This window comes from Drosophila ficusphila, unplaced genomic scaffold (genome assembly GCF_018152265.1).
Source record: "Drosophila ficusphila isolate 14025-0441.05 unplaced genomic scaffold, ASM1815226v1 contig_414, whole genome shotgun sequence".
NCBI lineage: Eukaryota > Metazoa > Arthropoda > Insecta > Diptera > Drosophilidae > Drosophila > Drosophila ficusphila.
The window spans coordinates 4,802,078-4,821,859 of record NW_025064328.1 but is presented as its reverse complement, the minus strand read 5'-3'; the positions used below and the strand labels follow the sequence as shown (position 1 = coordinate 4,821,859).

The window sequence follows — 19,782 nt, the reverse complement described above, 5'->3', positions numbered from 1 at the left end:
AAACTGGTTCCTCCAGTTTCCTGATAATCTGGGTGACGGCTACACAACCCAAAACAACACAACACCCCGATTCTGGCCGGGCAAAAAGTTCACTCGCCGCCGCTGACTGAATTTCCCTTTTAGCGCCAAAACAAAAACCGTTAACGATCCGTTTTGAGACACTCTTATAGCCAGATTATTTGTATGATATAGGATGAACCCTTTTTAAAATATTTAATCGCATGCAAGTAAACAGAACCTTTTCTTTATATAACTTGTATTTTTAACAAGCAATTAAATGTATCACTCCATTTCGTGGTTTTTAGTTTGCGAACATGTTGCCAATTCGTGTTATCCCTTTTATGAGAGAGTAGCAATACAGCCAAATGCAGTTCCTCCAAAAAAAAAAAAAAACGATCAAACTGCGCAGTTGGTCAAAAACCGGTTGCCGCCTTGCAGAAACGCCTGCTTTCGGGCCCTTTTGCAGAGATATTAACCAAGAGCGAGAAGCGGGCCAAGAGGAGACCCCTTTCCCTCGGATCGGAGGTGAAAAGAACAAACAGAAACCAAAAGTGCTGGCCCCATGAGTTTGGCTAATGCACGCGAAAGCGGCCGTAAATCATTCGACAGCTATTTTGTTTGATCAGTCCACAGATCGCGCTTAAAACCCAAAGACAAACTTAGAATGGGAATCGAGGCGGAGGAAACGACAACGCGCAGTCATCTTGAAAATGTCACGCATGCGCTGTCGGCATTCGCGTAATTGCGTAGAGGATGTGCGGCGGACGAAAGGAAGGATGTGGTGCCAGCTAAATAATCCAGTGCGGGACACACTTGGGGTTACAATTTAATGAGTTTGTAAATAAATAGTTTGGCTGGGAATAAGCCATAAAATACCAGCAGCTGGCCGATAAATTGCGAATGAATGGATATATACATTTTGTGAACTTGACTTCGCTCAAAGCCACGCCAAAAAGTCTTTCCACGTATTTATTATGAGTTAAACAAAAAACTTATCATTATTCTTTTTTTTTTTTTTTTTTTTTTGAATCACTGATGCACAGTGGCGCCACAGCAAACGTTGAATCGACGTAAAAATGTGTAACTATGTGTAGCCGTATATTACATTAGCTAAATTTTTACATTAGGCTTACTCTACAGCAGCGCCACCTAGCAGACAGCAATAAAAGGTTTGTACGCGCGAGTTTTTCGGAGTAGGTAGAAAGTTAGGAAAATATTAATTCTTTCAGAAAGCAAAAGTTTGAAATATATTGTATATATCAGTATTTCCCAAACTTGTCGGGACCGCGACCCACCTACACAAAAAATTGCAAGATCTATATGACAATTAGTACTCACAAAAAATCTACCCGCGACCCACCAGTGGGTCGCGACCCACACTTTGGGAAATACTGGTATATATAATTTCCAGCTTTTGTGATTAATGTGACTAAACTTTAACATTTCGGTTCTTATCAATTTTATTGTCGTATTTTCTCATAATCACATTATTACTAAAAATATATTTTAAGTGCCATAAACAGTGTCTATTATCCAGTCAGCGTAGCTTTGAATGTTTGTGAAAACTAATACGCTGTTTCTATTGAAGCTTAATATGCCAAAAATAAGATACTTAACGACGCCGCCGATATCTTGAAATGTTCCCACGATTAAGCCAGGAGTCTCGTAGTAAACACCTCGAGGTTTTTCAACACAGAACTGACTGGATTCCAGAGATCCTCCAATTATTTGCGAGCAAGTAGAACGATCGACTGTTTTTAAATCGACTTTCTGAACCCCCCTAAAATTGGGAGTCTCCAAATTGGCAAGCGCCGCCAATCTTCGTGGAAGCGTTGGGTTCAGAACAATGCATATTGGTTTCATAAGATCTGTAAGTAGTAGGCTTATTATTGAGAGTAATGAGATAATAAATACTGAGGCGAACTCACCTTGGTTCGGCACTTCCTGAGCTAGTTTGATCAAAGCAATATTATTTTTCAACGATCCTGGTGCAAACTTGGGATGCCTGCGGATCGATTCGACGTCAAGAGTCTTCTGGTATTTTGTTTCCACCTTTCTGAATGCATAATAAAATAATTGAATCATGATATTTTTTTATCAACCTTACTACTTACACTAGAGCGGAATCCGAGCGAAAAGCACTTGCCACAGTCATAACAAAACCTTTTGAATTCGGAAAACCAACATATTAGCGCAGTTTTTGGAATTCCAGTTAATACTTACGGTTTGTGATTAGCGCGCCCTTCACAGAGTTCTGCAACAGTGATATCTCCCATAGACGGACAATCACGTCGTCGGTCCAGTTGCTATTACACTCGTCGTACAAGACAGGATCGCCTTTCATTTCGAAATCACGCACAGTGTTATGTATCCAGTTTTTGTAGGCCGTGACATCGGTGTACACCCCAACAGTGTTGCACAATTCGTGCCCGGCTCTCACTATCCCGAATTGAACAGTCAATCTTTTCTGGGCCAGTGGGAGTTTGACCGCCAACGGACCACCAGCAGGTCCCATACAGGAGTATTGTTCTGGTATTCCGGCACATATCTGATTTCCGTCTTGTATGTTCCTTCCATTTCTAAGGCACACGTACTGGTTCCAATGGGTAAGATTAACTGCTTGAAGTTCTTGAACTGGTAAATCCCTCCTTGTTTGACGCCAGGCAGAAAAGAATGGCACTCCTGCTGATACAACCATATCATCCAGCATTATGCAGATCGGACGGATGTATGCTGCGGGTTAGGAAAGATATGGATTACTAAAGGAATGATAAACAAACAAACAAGCTCGGTTTTTTTTTAAAGTTGCGTGAAAGTATTTCAAAACCCTTTAGAGGTTTGACCATTCCATTATGGTTTTACAATTTAGACAGAAAGATCTTATAATAATAGATCTTATTATAATAATCTTATAAAACTCGGAACTAGTTTTATCTGTTGTTGTTTTGGAACGAATTTCTTATCTATTGAGTTACCATTGTAGTTGACTTCTCCTCGCAGTCTCAGCAGAGCAATATCGTTGGTGAAGTGCCTAGGATCGAAATCATTATGGGGTATAGCCAAGGCAACTCCGTTCTGTTCGACGCTATTGCATTGGAATGAAGTACAAGATTTTTGAGTCTGGCCCAAACGCACGAATCTAAACCAGAATAAAGGGTCAGTTCTGTTTTGGGTTTATAAAAGGGATTCTACTTACAGTTCAGGATTTTGAACTATGCAATGCGCTGCCGTCAAGACGAAGACTAAAATAGGTTGACACATTATTTCCGGGAATATCTTTGTTAAATGGATTTATACCAACGTTTGTGAACTAGTGTTCCTCCGCAAAGAAAATCTGTCTTATTATAAACACTCGCCATCCAAGGCGTTTCGGTCAGAGGAGCACGCGAATTGGAGTTCACCGCTCCATGGCATTTGTCGTCAAGAAGCTGGGATTGTCCCTTGTGGCTCAGAACCAACAAGGTCAACATAAATGAGAGCAGACCATCCATCCTTCCACGCGAAACAACGCTTTAGTACTAAACATGGCTGTTCGTTCTAAGAAATCACATAAATTAATCATGGAGAGCCCAGAAACCAGAAATTCAGCGATAAGCGGATACATATTTATATAGCGGATATTTATATTTATAAAACAAACTAAAATGTATTGCGATAATGAAATCCAACAACAACTTTTAATAACGGTATTGTTTTCATAAAATAAAAATTTAAAAGATTTATTAGTTTGACATCGTATTTTTCTCGTTTATAATAAAACAAGAAAGGAAGCTAGCTTCGGCGAGCCGAACATTAGCAGTTTAGGCTTTCAAGTGCTGGTTTTAAGCCAATAACCATTAACCGTACAAACCGTAAGTTAAAATTTAAAAAAAAATAAGCTACTCCAGTTTTCCCTAAGTGTGGGTCGCGACCCACTGGTGGGTCGCGGGTAGATTTTTGGTAAGTACTAATAGCCATATATGTAGATCTTGCAATTTTTTGTGTAGATGGGTCGCGGTCCCGACAAGTTTGGGAAACACCGAGCTAATCACAGACTCGTCATCGGTATGTCGCACAAATCGATGACTCCACGACGTAATAGTGGTGCGGTTATTTTAAAATCTAAATCACTTAAGGACTACGTAGCAGCCTTACGTGGCTATCGGCAATTTTGTTAAGGTTGTATAGGTGGCGCTTTATACGTATGTAAAAACATTTGACGTTTCTTATGTGCGTGTAGATAAAAGAAGTTTTTAATATTCTGAGCCGAAAACTACCAAACTGGTTATTGCTATGTTTTAAAGGAATCCTTTGGCAAGGACTTTACAACTCCTTCGGGAATGTTTGTTTCGGACTCACAGCTGATAGTAAAACAATATATATTCCGAAAGCAAAGTAAATTAATGAATGGTATTACAACTGATTTTGGATGGCTGGTATCACATTCTCGTCGAATAACTTTTGGAAAATCAATTAACTTACTAAAGTAACAGCTGCTATAAAACTACACGAAAAACAACACGGCACAAAATTCCACTTAGCTTGCACTGACTTCATCTTTAACTTCACAACAACTAACTTCTTTGGTGAAGTAAATATAGGTTTTTAAATATATACTCCTTCCTCTTGCTTTTGTTACTGCAAGCGTTTCCAAATGACTAAAAGGATGATGAACACTGAGTGCCGGGCACGTGCCCCTGAGGACTTGGCAATAACGGACACAAACAATTTGGCCACTTAATGTGGCGACAGTCACCAAACTGCAGGTTGAAAACTGAGAACCGTTCCCCAGCTTGACATCGAAACTAAAGCAGAAGCTCTGGCCAACTCGTGCCCACTGACAACATCAGCGGCGGAGGGAAAAGGCTATAATTATAATTCCATTACCGCAGAGTGAAGGCAACAGGAACCAGAATTGGATGGGTAAGGTGCTGCTGATCCTGCGCCGAGATCCTGTGCAAGTCAAAGACAATTGAGTGGCGTAATTGCCGAGCCGACAACTAATGACGGCCAAGGATAATGCGGGCTGTCCGTGCTAATGTGGCCAGAACGCGCCAAGCTGGCTGACTGGCAGGTGAATCGGCGGAGCGGAGGGCGAACTACGAAATGCGGAAGTATGCGCATTTCGCCCGATTCGCAGCGCTTCCGATCCGATCCGCATTTGATGGAATGTCCGTTCTCCGCTCCACTGCCAATTAGGATGCCGCTCCGCAGCTGCCCAGCTTGCCAGCTCACCAGTTAGCCACTTACCCAGTTTGCCAGTTCACCAACTCAATCGATGGATAACCTTAACCATGGAAAACAGCTTTAATGGACCGCCAGTTGGGGTCGACGCGCATTCGGCGATAAGAGTGTCGTAACACCGGCTCCCAATTAACTGCTTCGCCCAGCGGAGGAGGAGCTGAGATTCGGACTCGGATTCGGGACTTATCCCTCCGGGGGCTCGCTTTTATCTGAGGAAGATAGCCACTTCGGCGGCCCAGCGGGCGATGGTGCGATGTCCCAGCTCGCGAGGATGTAAGACAACGGGAATGGGAACCTGCGATTCAGGACAGAGCTGTTGGCACCTCGGAGCCAGTCATGCCAAAAAATATAAGTCGAAACTAACTTTAACGCCAGAGTTAACTTTTTAGAATAACAAAATAATTTAACCATAGAATTTCTAGCTGAGTAAAAAGTGTTAATATAGAACTCCTTGATTTCATTTTAATTTCCCGATATGCTTTCTTCTAAATCGTTCTTTTTCTTAATTGCTTATACCCTAATGTATTTATACCTTTTGCATCTTAAGATTCGCTGTCTTTTTTTTTTTACATTTTTTATTTCCGGAAATACCAAACTGTAACAACCTTATCTTCATTCTGTATGAGTATTGTGATTTTTGTATCCCTTTGCATCCGCTAAAATCCAGCTTTACTTCAAATCCTGTCCCTTAGCAATATTTTCGAGTGGGCCAAGACAGACAGATTTTGACTGAAAAGAAGCCAAAGTGGAACCGCTGCTCAAGGAGAACCGCGCAGGGAGTCGCTGCGGAGATATCCATCAACGTGTGGCGTGTTTGGCTCCTGTAAGTTGTTAACTCGACTTTTATTGCCGCACAGTCGGTCGCTGGACCACCGAAGGGTCATTGGCTCGTTGGCTTCGACCTGGCCAACGGTCGATCGATCGACTCGTTTGCGAAAGATCTCTCGAATTCGTCCGGTTCACACCCAGGGCCACTTGATTTCCATTTCCGCCCCTGCGGCCCCAATCAATGGCAACAATAAATGTTAATTATGTAAATGTCACACAGTTGCTACTGTCCAACGTCGATTCCATTTCCATTTCTATTTCCAACTCCATTTCCCATTCCCACTGCGATGGATATTCCGATTCAGATTCTGATTCCTATTCCTATTCCCATTCCGAATCCGAAACGCGCTCAAAACCCACAATTTAATGGTCTCGAAACGTTTCAATCTTTTATTAGTTCACATTGGGTCCTAACCTGTTGTCGGGAGCGTTCTAAATGAGAACATAACTGCTTCTGTTGCCACCGCCAATTAACCCCTTCCCCGGCAGCCGCTTTTTTACGGTTTAATTGTGCCCACTGCCGGAGACAAAACAGAGAAATCAATCTCGAGACGCGTTGACAAGTGAGGCAACCAGTGAGGCAAGGGCGGCCCAAGATTTGTATTTGGGCCCCGAACCGAGGAGCACCGACGGTGCGATTGCGAGGAGTCCAAGTCACCCAACCCCGGACCCCGAGGTGCATTTAAGTGCACCTTTAGGAAATTAACCATAAAAAATTGCTTCACTTAACAAGGCAGTGCGGCACTAAAAAAAAACCCAGACGATGCGATGTCCCAACGCCAGGCAGAAGAAGCCAAATGCCAAAGGCACCAGGACAGAAAAACGGAGAAAACCCCGAGTGACGTTGGGTCACGTCTCTTTTTTTGGCTGCCTCTTTGGGCTAGAGGTTCTGGCCTAGAAAGCGGAAGCTCTGGACCCCCAATTTCCAGGTGGAAACAGGTGGAGGAAGTCAAGTTTAACGGAAGACGGGGATTAATAAAACCTGGTGACAGTTTTATCCAACCTTTCACACAGCTTCAGTGGAAATCATTAGATTAACTTAACATGTAATAATGATGATATATGACCCTTCATTAGAAATACGTAAATTATTGGTAAATCAATTTTAAATGGGCCTATTCAGTTTAATTAATGATAAGTCCGTTTATAAGATGTTATTAAAACATAAGCACTTAAATGGTTCAAAATGTTTTCCATACATGTTGTAAAAGTAAAAACACTGATTTAAAAGCAGAAAATAATTTCCTTAGGTAGTTTATCCTGTAATGGATTAATGACCAAATATAAAACGTATACTTAAACTCAATTAATATTAAATTGATTGGCAGAGGTACTCCATCCAGCTTTCCATTTCCATCTCCATAATCCAAACAGCTTAGCCGTAATTGAACGCCATTAATTACGGTGCATGCTGCTGTCAGCGATCACAGTGACCATTGCCAATAACAATACCAATTCCACTGCCAACCTTTCAGATGGTCAAATCCGCGTTGCGATTCCATTCCCAGCCCGATGTCGCCGCAATGTCAAACATTTGGATCTGCTAATCGCGTAAAACATAACACCATTACCGCCATAAAATAAATTTTCTGCCATAATATCTGTCGCGCGGAAGGGCCTCGCATCGGCAACGTCCACGACGACATCTTGTGTCCCATTCCGCATAAGCGTCCTCGTCCTCGTCTTCGTCCTCATCCTCATCCTCGTCCAATTTCCAATGCCCCAACTGGATTTTGATTTATGCCGAAAACGCAAAAGCGAGCTGGGGCAAAAACCAAAAACACAAATCAAACGCAAGCAGCGCGACGAAACATTGCAACAATCCATGCCAGCTCTTCTCCGGCTTCTGGGGCTTCAGCTCCTCCTGCTCCACCAGCTTGCTGGCTAACAAGAGGAGCGAACAGCGAGCTGGCCAGCAAAAAAGGCCAAAAGCGAGCGCGAAATCCAAACGCGAGCGGCGCGCGCGTTTTTTGCCGCGCCAAATGCGCCAAGCAAAAACGCGTCTATCTGCCTGCTGCAAACCTCATTGATATTTCGAGCGCGAGCGTATAAAAATATTCTGTCGCGGCCGATCCCGAGATCCCGATGCCGATCCCGATTCCGATTCCAATTCCCGATTCTGATTCCAATCCTGGCCTGGCCTAAAAGTGTCGCCCGAGCGGGATCGTCGCTACGATCAGCGATCATCATCATCGCCGATCCAGAGCCCTTCGTCTTTCCTTTGTTGCACAGAGAAAAAATGTACTCTGTTTGCAATACTTATCTTTGACTTACGAAGCAAATATTTAATATATTTTATATTTGTTAAAATTTTAATAGAGTTTTTATCAACAACATTAATAAATTCCTAACAATTTTAATGATATGCGAGTGAATAGTTTGTTACATATTGGTTTTAAAGGTTTAAGGGTTTCTTTAATTTGCTAAAGATATTAATATTGAACTGAGCTGATTGATTTTCTCTCAGTGTGCAGTTTTTGTGAGCTGCTCCCGGTGGCTGTCAGTCATAGTCATGCCAGGGCATTCCAATCTGGCCATGATCAGGAGGCTTCTTGTGCCGATTTCGCGGCGTATTCCGCCGACTCTGCATTCCTCGCCGTCAGTTTCCTTGCGCGCATCCTCAACGCCTTTTAGCATTGTTTATGAAGTGGAGCTATGGAGCTGAGATCTGAGAGCTGGGAGCTTGAAGATGGGAGCTGTGATCTGGTGGCAGGGCTTTGGCCAGGATGCACGTGATACAATTATGGCAGCGGCTTTTAGGTTTTTACTCGCATCCAATGCTTTTTGCTCGCTTTGCATAATTTAACCGCGCGCAATTGTCGCGGCAATTATTTTTAGCCACTGATTTATTGTTGGCATATTCAGAGTAGCTGCGGCGGTGAGGTGGCCGCGGTCTTGGGAAAGTTTCTGGCCACTTCACACCTTCGCCGGGAATGGCGGTGTCCTGTGCTCCCCAGGCACCTGCTTTAAAATTCCGCTCACATTGCCTGCCGCCACACCATGCCACAATACCACCATGCCACCGATTCCAATGCCATTTTCGCACTTCGCAGTTGCTTCAGCAGTTGCAGTGGCAGTTGCAGTTGCACTCGCTGCAGCATTCGCATTCGCAGTTGGCAACCATTGTCGCCTCTTTCTGGGGACCCCTTCGAAGCCGCCGGCGATCGATAGTTATGGTCGTGTCAGACATCCTGTAATTTCGCCACACCACACACCTCAACACCTCCTCGTTCCCCCTCATCGGTGGCAAGTGCCAACACACTTGTTGACACTTCATTGGCGCGCAAGTTAATTAAGAGGAAGAAGCCGCCGAAGAAGACGACCACCGGCGCGCCGTTGGAAAACACTTCATTTATCATCATTTAAATAGGTATCTCGCAGCGAATTACACGAGCTTACAGGCAGAAAATTTCACCACATTTTATCAGTTGCTTAGGCTTAAAATATTTGGCATTGCATTAAACCCTCTTTTAACATCGATAATCTAAATGAAAACCTTCTACAAATTACAATAAACTCTTACCAAGAAATGCAATCAATACAATTGTTGAACCTAAAAATACTTTACATTTAAGTAAATGATCTCCAACTTTCCCAATTCCCAATTACAAATCTCTTTATATATTCAGCATAAATACTTGGGTTGTTTTATTTAAATATTTAATTATAATTATCACCCCTGATCACCATATCCAAAGCAACTTATTGTGAACCGTAAAATAGTACAATTACATTTTAAAAACTCGCTAGTAGAGATCCAGTTTAGGAATGAAAAATAGTTAGATCGTTTAAATAAGAACGGTTCATCTTTAGTTTCATTGGGTTCTGGTTTCAGGGGAGTTTAGGATTAAACTAAAATGCTATATATACACAGATCAAAACTGGGACATTGGAGAGATAGGAATATTCAGGGGAATTCAGTTGACCACCTCCACGCTGCAGTCCTCCTCCTCCTGCTCCTCCTCGCCCTCGGCGGGATCCTCGTCCTCGGGGATTTCCAGTGCCGGTGGAGCCGGACTGTCTTGGCTACTTTCGCAGGAACTGGACTCCAAGCACTCCAGCCTATTGCTGCTGAGTCGGAGTCGCTTTTCCGGCTTCTTGAGCAGCTCCTCGATGGAGTAGGGATTCCTCTTCCGACTGTGGCTAAGAGCCGATCCTGGCGAAGCCTCTGGAGCCGATCCCGATCCATTTCCCCCACCTGCTGTAAGTGAGAGCGCCGCTGGAGAGGACTTGCCGGAGTCGCAGTCGCTGAGGGCATCGCCCGCTGCTCCTGGAGTCGACAAATCGATGGAGCTCTCCGACTTAGTGAAGCCACCCAATCCGGAGGTGGAGGATGCTGCGGCGGCAGCCATCGCGTGGGGCAGATAGCCACCGGCATAGGGAAGGAACTGGCCACCAGAAGCCGCCGCCTGCGCCTGGATGTGCGCCTGGGTGTAGTAGAGCAGCGAGGGGTTCCACAGCCAGTGCTTGTGCAGCGCGGAGTAGCTCAGATCCAGGCCAGAAACACTGGGGTTCAGGCCGTGATTGTGGCCGTGGCCCAAAGTGGGCGGCATTTTGGGAGCGGGCTTGATGGGCATCTCGCCCACGGAACTCATCATCAGCGCCGGCGGCTTGGCGTAACGTCCTCCTACGGTGGGCGTGGCCGAGGGAGTGGGCGGGGCCACGGAAACCTGCGGTGCAGGCGGAGGGCGCGGGGCCTGGGGTCCGTAGCCATTCGGTGGGCCGCCGGCCGCTTGGTGAGCCGCTGCTGCCGCCGCCGCCGCTGCTGCGTTCTGCTGACTGGAGGTCATCTCGTCCGTCCAGAGACCACTGTTCCGCAGAATCCGGTTGATGGAGCTGATCGAGGGCACGGAGCTGGGGTCGCAGACCCGCTGCTGCTGCAGCTGCTCGCGGATCTCCCACGCGAACATCCCGCTGTTCTCCTCCTTCAGACGGATGATCTTCTTCACCACGGTGGGCGTGGCCACTTGCTGGAAAGAAAAACAATGGGGTAAAATTAACAAATATTCGAAGAACTATAGAGAACTTTAAAAAAGTTAAAATATACTTGTTATATGAAAAGTATAATCGAAGTATTCGAAAGTTCCCAAACAAGAATTTTTATAAGATCCATAAAAAGATTAGAAAGTAATTCCTTTTTACAATTTCAAGCAATCCAAAAATTTCAGAATGAATTTAATGTTATAATTTGTTCATTAGTTTATCTTTAGTACGGCAATGAACGTAATTAATGTAAAGGGATTTATAACACAATGTTTCAAGAACATGCATATGACCCATTTAAAAATCCCTTAAGCTAAACTAAAATAACTGTTTTATTTCTTGAAACATAAAAACGTTTACCATGAAACTAAAAACCTTTGCGTGACAACCGAATCTTTCACAGATATTGCTTGATAAAGTGGTAACGTAACCCTTAGCTGCCTACATTTAACCCTCATATGGTCAGGTGTCTCTGGTTTCCCCTTTTAGTTGACCCACGATTAATTACCGTGAAATTCAATTGTGCAGCAAACTAAACCAAAGCGCACTTGCAACAATTGCAAAAATGTAAAGCCACGCCCCCTTTTGAGCTGTCATGTTCTCGCGGAGATTTGCATCGGAGCCACAAAGGTGTAATGTGTATGTATAGCATGTATGTATGTATAGTCCTGCTTTTGCATATGTTAATTTGTCCGAGAATTTCTAAGGACCTTCCTACTTTTCAGGCTGGCGCCCAAATTTCACGTGTGACGCGGCAATTCATTAAAAATTCATAAATACGCTTAAGGGGGTTTATCGATGGGAATGGACATAGCCATGGGCGGAAGGGGCAGGGGGATTCGAGGGGTCAGAGCAGTAAGCTTGCATGCCAGATCTTATCGGAAATCTACACGCGCGCTCACTCTTTGTAACCGTTGTCCTTGCCCCTCCTTCCCCTCTTTCCCCCTCCCTTTCCCCCTTTTTACCCAATATATATGTATATATTGTGGTAGGGGGGGCAAAAGTGGGCGGGGGCAAGTTCTTTATTGACCCAGCGTAGGTGTTAAATGCGCGTTTTGTTCGAGCGAGTGCAGAGCGCTTATTGAATCACCATGTAAGCGGGTGGGTAATCGGTGGGGTGGGCAGCTACCGGGTACACGGTGCACTTGGTGGGCGTTGCAACTACCGTTAATTAGGCGTTCTGTTCCGTCGGCAAACATCGCACCTGAGCAATTGTTTGAATAGTCGAGGGGGGAATCGAAGTGGAAAGGGTGCTTTCGAGGGTCGAAAAATAAAAATATATCCCTGAAGAAGAAAAATGAATGAAAAACACTATGAAACTTTTAGGGTAATTTAAATAAATTTATGTTAATTAATTTGTAATAATTTTGAATGTCTCCAGTTTAACATAGAAGTCGGCTCCTAACCAAATTATGCGAAATTGTTTTCGTTTTTGTAAAAAATGATCCTAATAGCAATTTGTATCATATAGGTACATACTAATATATTTTGATTTTAAATTCAAAGAGACTTAAAACAACTAATGCCTGTATTATAATTCCTATAGTTAATATGCGCTAAAATCCTAATAATTAACCCAGTTTAAAATATATATCTCTGAGTGGAGTAACTGTTCCTGTGCGTTAACTATGGTGTGTTTGGGTCGTGATTCGGTGTTATCGCGTGGCTGATTGCACAACCCTTCGCAATCGTGGCATTGTCGTCACCTTTTTGGGGCCGTGAAGCGAGCAGAGGCTTAAACGGTAGCAGCCACACTTGATTGGGCGTGCGAACCGCACAGGTGATCCCGATTCCGATGCCAGCCAGCCAGCCAGGTTGGTAGCCCACTTCCCAGTTTATCATCCTCGGCCAGGCGAGATTGATTTGCTGCGGTCTCTCCACTCGAACGCCCACGTCTCCCTCCCCCTTCAACCTCCTCCTGTATTCCACCTCCTATATCCCACCTCCTACTCCTTTCTCCTCCCACCGCCCACCTGCCACTCCCACACGACCATAAAAGCTGTCATCGAAGTGGGCGAACATGTAAACTAGCTGCCGGTTACAATGCTTATCTGGACTATCTGTTTCCGTGTATCTGTGATACTTTATGGATTTACTGCTGTGCGTTTGATTTTTATATAATCGTTTGTTGATTTCATGCACCACAGCGGACCACATGTGGTTTTCCCGTCCCCCAGATCTGGTTACCATCCCCCATCCCATTTGGGAGTGCCTTTTAGGAGCCCACTTACCTTGGTCTTGCTGCCGCCAATGGAACCAGGTCGAATGGATCCCGTTTCGTAGAAGCGCGTCAGGATTTTGGATACGCAGCCTGTCGGAGGATAACCAAAGATGAGGTTACAATTACAAGTTGAGTCTGAAGACTTTAGTGGACTTACCATGGGAAACCAAGAGCTGGCGGGATATATCACAGGGCCGCACTCCGCATAAAGCCAAATCCACGATTCGCCGACGTACACAATCCGGCAAAGGACGTCCATTCACAAACACTCCTCCCAGTTGGTTGACACCAGCTTGTCCTAGAAATATGATAGGTAAAATAAATATATATTTAAAACTTAGTACATTTTTTAATCGAAAACTTTGGCCAGAGTTAAGCTAATAAAGTTAAGGAGAAATATATAGATCCTGGAGCTGAATTCTTAAAATCTGTTTCCTCCTTCATTAACCTCCTCCTTCAGGATTAACATATGTACGTTTAAATATTCATAGCTCCAAGAAAATGATTTCCATATGTTTTTTACCTATCCGTACAGTACTCAAAATCTCTAGTTTCAGTTTAATTATTTTTACTTTCAGAGTAAAGATTTACCAAGCAAATACTAAACTTTTAAGGCAATAAACCTAAGCTCCTAAGCTTCTCAGTAAAGCGAACAAACAAAACCGGGAAGATTTACAATTTGCACACGCGTCTGGGCCAAATAGCCGTAGTTTGGCAAAATAGCCGCCCTATTGACTTGGCTAATCTCTTCCCGCCTCTCCGACTTTTCCCGGCCAACTGGCGATCGTAAACGCAGGCGGCAAAAGTGCGCCAGTAATAACCGTGGCTGAATAGGAAATCTTGGGTAGAAAAGTGGAGAGGGAAATGGGGGAGGGGATAGGGATGGGGAATGCAGTGATCGCATCTGGCGCTTTCGTTTAATTTCCCCCCAGAGTTCATTAGCGGGACTCACCTGTATGCGGCATGGCTGAAATGTGATCAACAATTCAATTCAATCCAAGCCAAACCAATCCAATCCAGTCCGAAAGTGATTCAATTCGATGCGATACGATCCGATTCCTATTCCGATTCGATCGGTAGTCGCTCGCTGTCTTTTAGCCTCCGTAAAGTATTTTGGTTTGGTTTATTTGCTGTTGCTTGTTGCTTGTTTGTTTCTCTCGTTTTTTGTATTTTGTTTTTTGTAGTTTGTCTTTCGTCCCGTTGCTGCCGACTGCCGCGACTGCTTAGTTAATCGCTGAATTTTAATCAAATTTCAAGCAAGAACGTCATAAAAACGATTTGATGGATGTCGTCGTGGTCGCCGGGCTATTAGGATGCTCGCTTTTGAGACTCTCCCAACGGCTGATTCTGATGCTCGAACTGATGCTGGATGGCTGGGTGACTGGATGGCTGGCGGCCCACTCCCCGATGACTTTTTACGGCTTCCACGAATTCGGACGGCGTCTCCAGGCCCGTCCAGAACCGATCCGATCCGATCCAAAATCCAAAACCCAAAAGCGAACCGAACCGAGCTCAGCAGTGAAAATCTAGTAAGGAAAATACATAAAACTTAATTATTTTATAAAACTACGCGGCTGCGAGAGTTTAATGTGCAGTGGTTTATGTGCTCAATGGCCATGTCCAGTGACCAGTTACCACTGACCAGTTAGCAGTTGCCAGTTGCCAGTGAGCAGTTACCAGGGAGTATCTCAAATTAGCTGCTTATCAGGCACATTCCCGGCGCAGCGTGAACTGCTGGCCCATTATCGAAAAGGTTTCCCCACCCCAACCATTTCGGCCAGAGAAACCCAACTCTCCGAAGAAACCTAACTATAGAGTATAGGGTATATGAAGTATATGAAGTATGCAAATGCCAGGACCAACAATTAAAATGAATTTTGGCCAATTGCTCATTTCGTTAAATATGCAACCGAGTGCCGAGAGATATGCAAATGGGCTTTCAGCACCACCGACTGGCCGCCGGTGGTTTCCGCTTCCTGTTTTCCCTATTAACAACTCCCTTTTTAGCCTTGTTTTTTTTGGTTTTTGGTTTTGGCAGGATTTGGGCCTGTCGCTGGGTTGTCAGGAGGCATGAAAACGCGCTGAAGAACCGTATAAATCAAAAACTGTAACTGCCAGTGGCCGTCGAGGGTCCACACTTTGTCATGGCCATGTTATTATGGAATTCACATTAGATTTAATTGCCGAGCCCGGAGTCCTTTTCCCCACTTTTCAGCTCGTAAAACCACCGAAATGCGCGTGTTAAGCCACCGAACCACCGCACGCACCACACACTCCCCCTTCGACAAAAAAAAAAAAACCGAACAGAACGGGAAAAGAACTTGAAATTAAGTTGTTCATTAGGTTTTTTTCGGCTCTCTTCAGTTTTAGTCTGAGTCTGAGTTTCAGTCTCGGTTTTTTTTTTTTTTTTTTTTTTCGGGTTACCACTCACCGCGAACGGGAAACTCGTGCTGGCCGTTAAGGCCATAAAGTTCGCAGTTGGCCCGGGGCCAAGTTTTGGCCGAGAGTGCGATAAGGATTCCATTCCATCGGCTTTGTCGAAAGTGAAATAGACATTCCGCTCGAATTCAATTTGGCCGCAATGAAAGGGTTAATTTCCCCGCTGGCGTGCTGCTCGACCATTTCGCTGGATTGCTTTTGGCCCAATCCAAACCCGTGAGCAGTCACAACTAAATGGTTCCGGCCAAGAGTTAACCCCTAGAAATTAGCTGGGATCGAGCTGGTTTTGGAACTTCATAGGTTTTATCCATTCCTCAAAAATTAAGGATTACATATAATAACACATGAATTCTACAGCATATAGTATATAAGATTAAAGCCATTTTAAAAAATCTCGTTATTTTCCAGTTTAAATTGATAAAAAAAATCTCCAAAATGTGGTACTTAAACCGAAGTGTAAAAAATTCCCCTAAACCCTAAACCGAAACTTATAAAATGTAAACGTGAAGCAAAGCTTTTTCCAGAGCGTCAACAAGTTTTATTTTTAAAATGATCTTTGGGCTTAATTGCGAGTTATATATAGAGTTGTGGCTAATCTCGGGCTTTCAGGTTTTTTGGGGCAGACAATATGTATATATCTCCCTCAACTGCTACCGATTTCTCCTCCGAGTTCCACTCGTAAGTCTCAATTAGCTCGGTGCACATGTCAAGCGGAACAGACATAAAGACCGATAGAAATTAGTTAAACATACAATAATTTAAATTCGTGCGATTACCGAAAGTGGAACCGACAGGTTGGCCGAGCTTCTGTTTTGGATTTAAAAGCGGATCGTGGACCCTCTCCCCTTTATTTTTTCTTGGGTTTTTTGTTTTTGGTTACCCCCCGCGGATGGATATATGGCGATCGATTGCCGGACGAAACGATCGGCCAGATCGAACCGGGGCATTAACAGCCGCTAATTAAAATAAAAAAATTATAATAAAACGTACGCTTCACCATTTGAATATGATTAGGCTGCCTTGGTCTTTCTGGACCACGCTTAAGTAAGTTGTCCGGCGGCTCGTTGGCTTAGAAAGCTCCCAAAAAAAAAAAAAATCAATGAGCCATAATGGCAGCCAGAAAAGACGGCATGACAAAGAATTAATTAGCATACGATTTTTGACTTTTGTCGCTCGCCGCAGACTCGTGGGAAAACTAAAATAACACTGCCGATCTGCAAAACGATCGATTCGATCGATTCGATTTATTGTGACTTATAACTCGCTCCGGCGGAAGTTCAATTGGCCGAAGTTTTGCATTGCAAATTCGAGGGGCCATCCGGTGGCATCTTCATTCACTCCATTCACAATATGAATATTGGTCGAACTCATCTGGGCCGAAACTAACGCCGCCGCTTGAATGGAGATCGCCTCGTTCCGTTCCGATCCGTTAGATCAGATCGTCGTTCATTAAGAAATAAGCCGACCGATCGGCTATATGGTAAAATAAAGGGGTGGAGTAGGGGAAGGGGAATGGGGAGGGGGAGGGGACTTTAGACCTGAGACCGATGTATCGAACACGATAAGCAAATATCGTTATTAAAGCCTTTCAGAAAATGCCGCAACCTGCTCGGCAGCGACTCGATTTAATGATTTAGTTGTTGAGAAAGCAAATTATGCGCAAACAAATTGATTACGATCGTTTATGGTGGTCATTATGGGCAGGTCGGTCGATCGATGCGGCGAGGTCTTAATTAAGTCGCCGATAAGTCATCGTCGTTGGCTTTTGTCAAGTGTTGAAACCATACAGCGGTTTCGGTGGATAATGCTGATTGAAATATTCTGCACCCAAAAGCCAAAGTGTGTGTCGTTTGGCCAAGTTCAAGTGCAGCGAGTGCAATTTAGCATTTTAGCTTATCTAGTCTTGAAATAGATAACACATCTGCCGGAAAATCGGAGTAGATATAGGCTAAAGGCATTTTGCAATGATTTAACAAAGCGTTGGGTTAAAAATCAGTCATTTAAATGTATGAAGTTTCTGAAGAGGCATTAGTTCGAATTCATTTGATTTATAAAATGTAAGCAATTTAAATTGCTAATTTTTTCTCTTTTAAAGACGAGATAGTTAATATTTGTTATTTGATATGTTGTAAGACCAGATATGTCTTTAGAAATAGGATTACTATGTATATAAAAAATCTATCTATCTTTTAATATTCCGTTGTTTTGTTTCCCTTGTTGTTTTTAAAATAAAATGTCACTAGTTCTTGCAGCCAATTTGAGATTTCACACGAGGAGACTTAATAAATCTCACGGATAAAAGCTTCTTTGAATCTGGGATCCAAAAGGGTTCTCACCTCAATCTTTAGGCACTGGATTCGGCCAGTGAGCGCCGACTATCCACAAGATTGGCAACAACTGGATCCGATCCTTTGAGCACTTGGGCACAACACTTTTCGCACAGTGGGCTTATCCCGCGGATACGATTGATTATTCAGTTCAGAGGCGCGACGGCTAAAGTATCTTCTTCGGTACTTTTTTTATATTATGTTTTTTAGGGAGTTATTTGTTGGGAGTTTGCGACGCGACGCACCTTGTCACTCGACCGTCAAAAATTCGACTAACTGCACGCGAATCGCGGGCCGGCGCATCGATACGATAAATTTGGTGGAAGTGGCAGGTAATTCTCGTGTGGAAGTGGCAATGGTAGTGGCAGTGGTAGTGGAGTTGGCTTCGTGCCTCGCCCGCGGTCCATCAGCCAACGAATTCAACTGAGGCGCCGTCGGGCAGAGCGGTCCAAAGCGACACCGCCAACCCGCCGCTCACTCACACACATGCGAAAGCCGCTCCGCACACATCGACACACTCGTTCACGGACTCGCCGATACACCGTTTTTCTGGTCTAACCGGTTTTTCACGGCTGCGGCGTTCGACGCAGTTCCAGCCCCATTTGGCCCACCGCCAATCCAAGTCGACCAATCGGAGGGCCGCTTCACTGCGCATGCGTTGCCCGCTGTTCGGTTGCTCAACTGCCATTGGCTGGAGTGCGAAGGAGTGGAGAGGGGAAGCGAAGAGAGGGGGCCAGGTGACACGTCCTCTGGGAGCGAAAGCGACACGGGCACAGTGGTTCGCAGAGGTTAGTGGGTCAGGTCCACGGTTGACCGGTTATTAAATGCTTGCAAAACGTTAATGCATCTATGAAAAAAAAGGTTATTTTGTATGGCTTACCGTTTTTTCGTTACTTCGCTAAAATAGATAATACATACATACACCTAACATTAAAGTTTAAGTTTAAGGTTATCTAGTATGTATTGGTAAATTCCCAGTCATCTAATTATAACTCACAGAAGCTATGACGTCTTTTTCCTCAGAAATCTCTTATAAATTAAACACATTAATATACACAAAATGCAGATTAATAATTTAGTTATGAAATTTGTTTTCAGAAACTTCCTGGTTAGACAAGATTGGATGCTCTGTACTATCTTATCAGTTATTATTGCGGGATAATATAATATAAAATTCAATTAAGATCCTTCCTTTACGCTTTTGTCCCACAGTGCGTATGCATGACGTCCGTGCAGCCCGCCTCCGCTTGGAAAAACGCTTTAGGGGTAGTCGATGGTCGATGAGTTTCGGGCAGAGAGCGTTGCGGCAGAGCGTAGCCTCATCCGTAGCGGTTTCCGCAGCCGTTGCCGTTGCTTTTTGCCGTTGCCGTTGCAGCCGCGTTCCGGCCAATCGGCGGAGGCAACGCAGCACGCAAACGCTCACGCTCTCCATCTGCCCCTTCCTCCTTCCCCTTCCCCTTCCCCTTCCCCTGAAGCACTCCTCCTGCAATCTAATGGACAGAGCAGCGAAAGCATTCCCACTCCACGGATCCATCCACATCCGCATTGTGACACTGCATAGCCGTTACCCTGGCGAAACAGCCACAGCTACGGTTCGTCCTTGCCCGCCCACTGAACAAACTCCCAGGAGATTCGAGAGTGGAGAAAAGGAGGTGGTTTTGCTTGGTGGGTGGTTGGTTGCTTTGGGTGGCTTGGGTGGTTTGGGCGGTGGCGTTAAGTAACGCTCGGTGGTGCCGCAGGCGTTAATTGAATTCGACAATT

The 19,782-nt window shown here is 44.4% G+C and overlaps 2 protein-coding genes across 2 annotated transcripts; both read right to left on the bottom strand.

The window, feature by feature from the left end:
- Positions 1–1,442: 1,442 nt before the first annotated feature.
- Positions 1,443–3,815, bottom strand: LOC108087629 (duodenase-1). Its single transcript, XM_017185086.2, has 7 exons — positions 3,302–3,815; positions 3,197–3,242; positions 2,976–3,139; positions 2,224–2,733; positions 2,115–2,163; positions 1,929–2,056; positions 1,443–1,868 (listed from the first exon to the last, which is right to left on the bottom strand). The coding sequence occupies exons 1-7, from the start codon at positions 3,489–3,491 to the stop codon at positions 1,507–1,509; spliced, it is 1,449 nt and encodes a 482-aa protein (XP_017040575.1). The 5' UTR covers positions 3,492–3,815; the 3' UTR covers positions 1,443–1,506.
- Positions 3,816–9,704: 5,889 nt separating this feature from the next.
- On the bottom strand, positions 9,705–18,417 carry LOC108087630 (paired box pox-neuro protein). Its single transcript, XM_017185087.2, has 5 exons — positions 18,031–18,417; positions 14,208–14,781; positions 13,413–13,553; positions 13,266–13,345; positions 9,705–11,021 (listed from the first exon to the last, which is right to left on the bottom strand). Exons 2-5 carry the CDS (start codon positions 14,218–14,220, stop codon positions 9,969–9,971), a joined length of 1,287 nt encoding a protein of 428 aa, XP_017040576.2. The 5' UTR covers positions 14,221–14,781; positions 18,031–18,417; the 3' UTR covers positions 9,705–9,968.
- Positions 18,418–19,782: the final 1,365 nt, after the last annotated feature.

Excerpts from the sequence above, each read along its gene's own strand:
- LOC108087630 (XM_017185087.2), bottom strand. Across the intron at positions 13,346-13,412 it reads CCAGCTCTTGGTTTCCCATG|GCTGCGTATCCAAAATCCTG; the intron begins GTAAGTCCACTA and ends ATCCTCCGACAG. Across the intron at positions 11,022-13,265 it reads TTGGCGGCAGCAAGACCAAG|CAAGTGGCCACGCCCACCGT; the intron begins GTAAGTGGGCTC and ends TTTTCTTTCCAG.
- LOC108087629 (XM_017185086.2), bottom strand. The coding sequence starts at position 3,491 with ATGGATGGTCTGCTCTCATTTATGTTGACCTTGTTGGTTCTGAGCCAC. Across the intron at positions 2,164-2,223 it reads GGGCGCGCTAATCACAAACC|GTTTTGTTATGACTGTGGCA; the intron begins GTAAGTATTAAC and ends CGAATTCAAAAG. Across the intron at positions 1,869-1,928 it reads TCAGGAAGTGCCGAACCAAG|ATCTTATGAAACCAATATGC; the intron begins GTGAGTTCGCCT and ends TACTACTTACAG.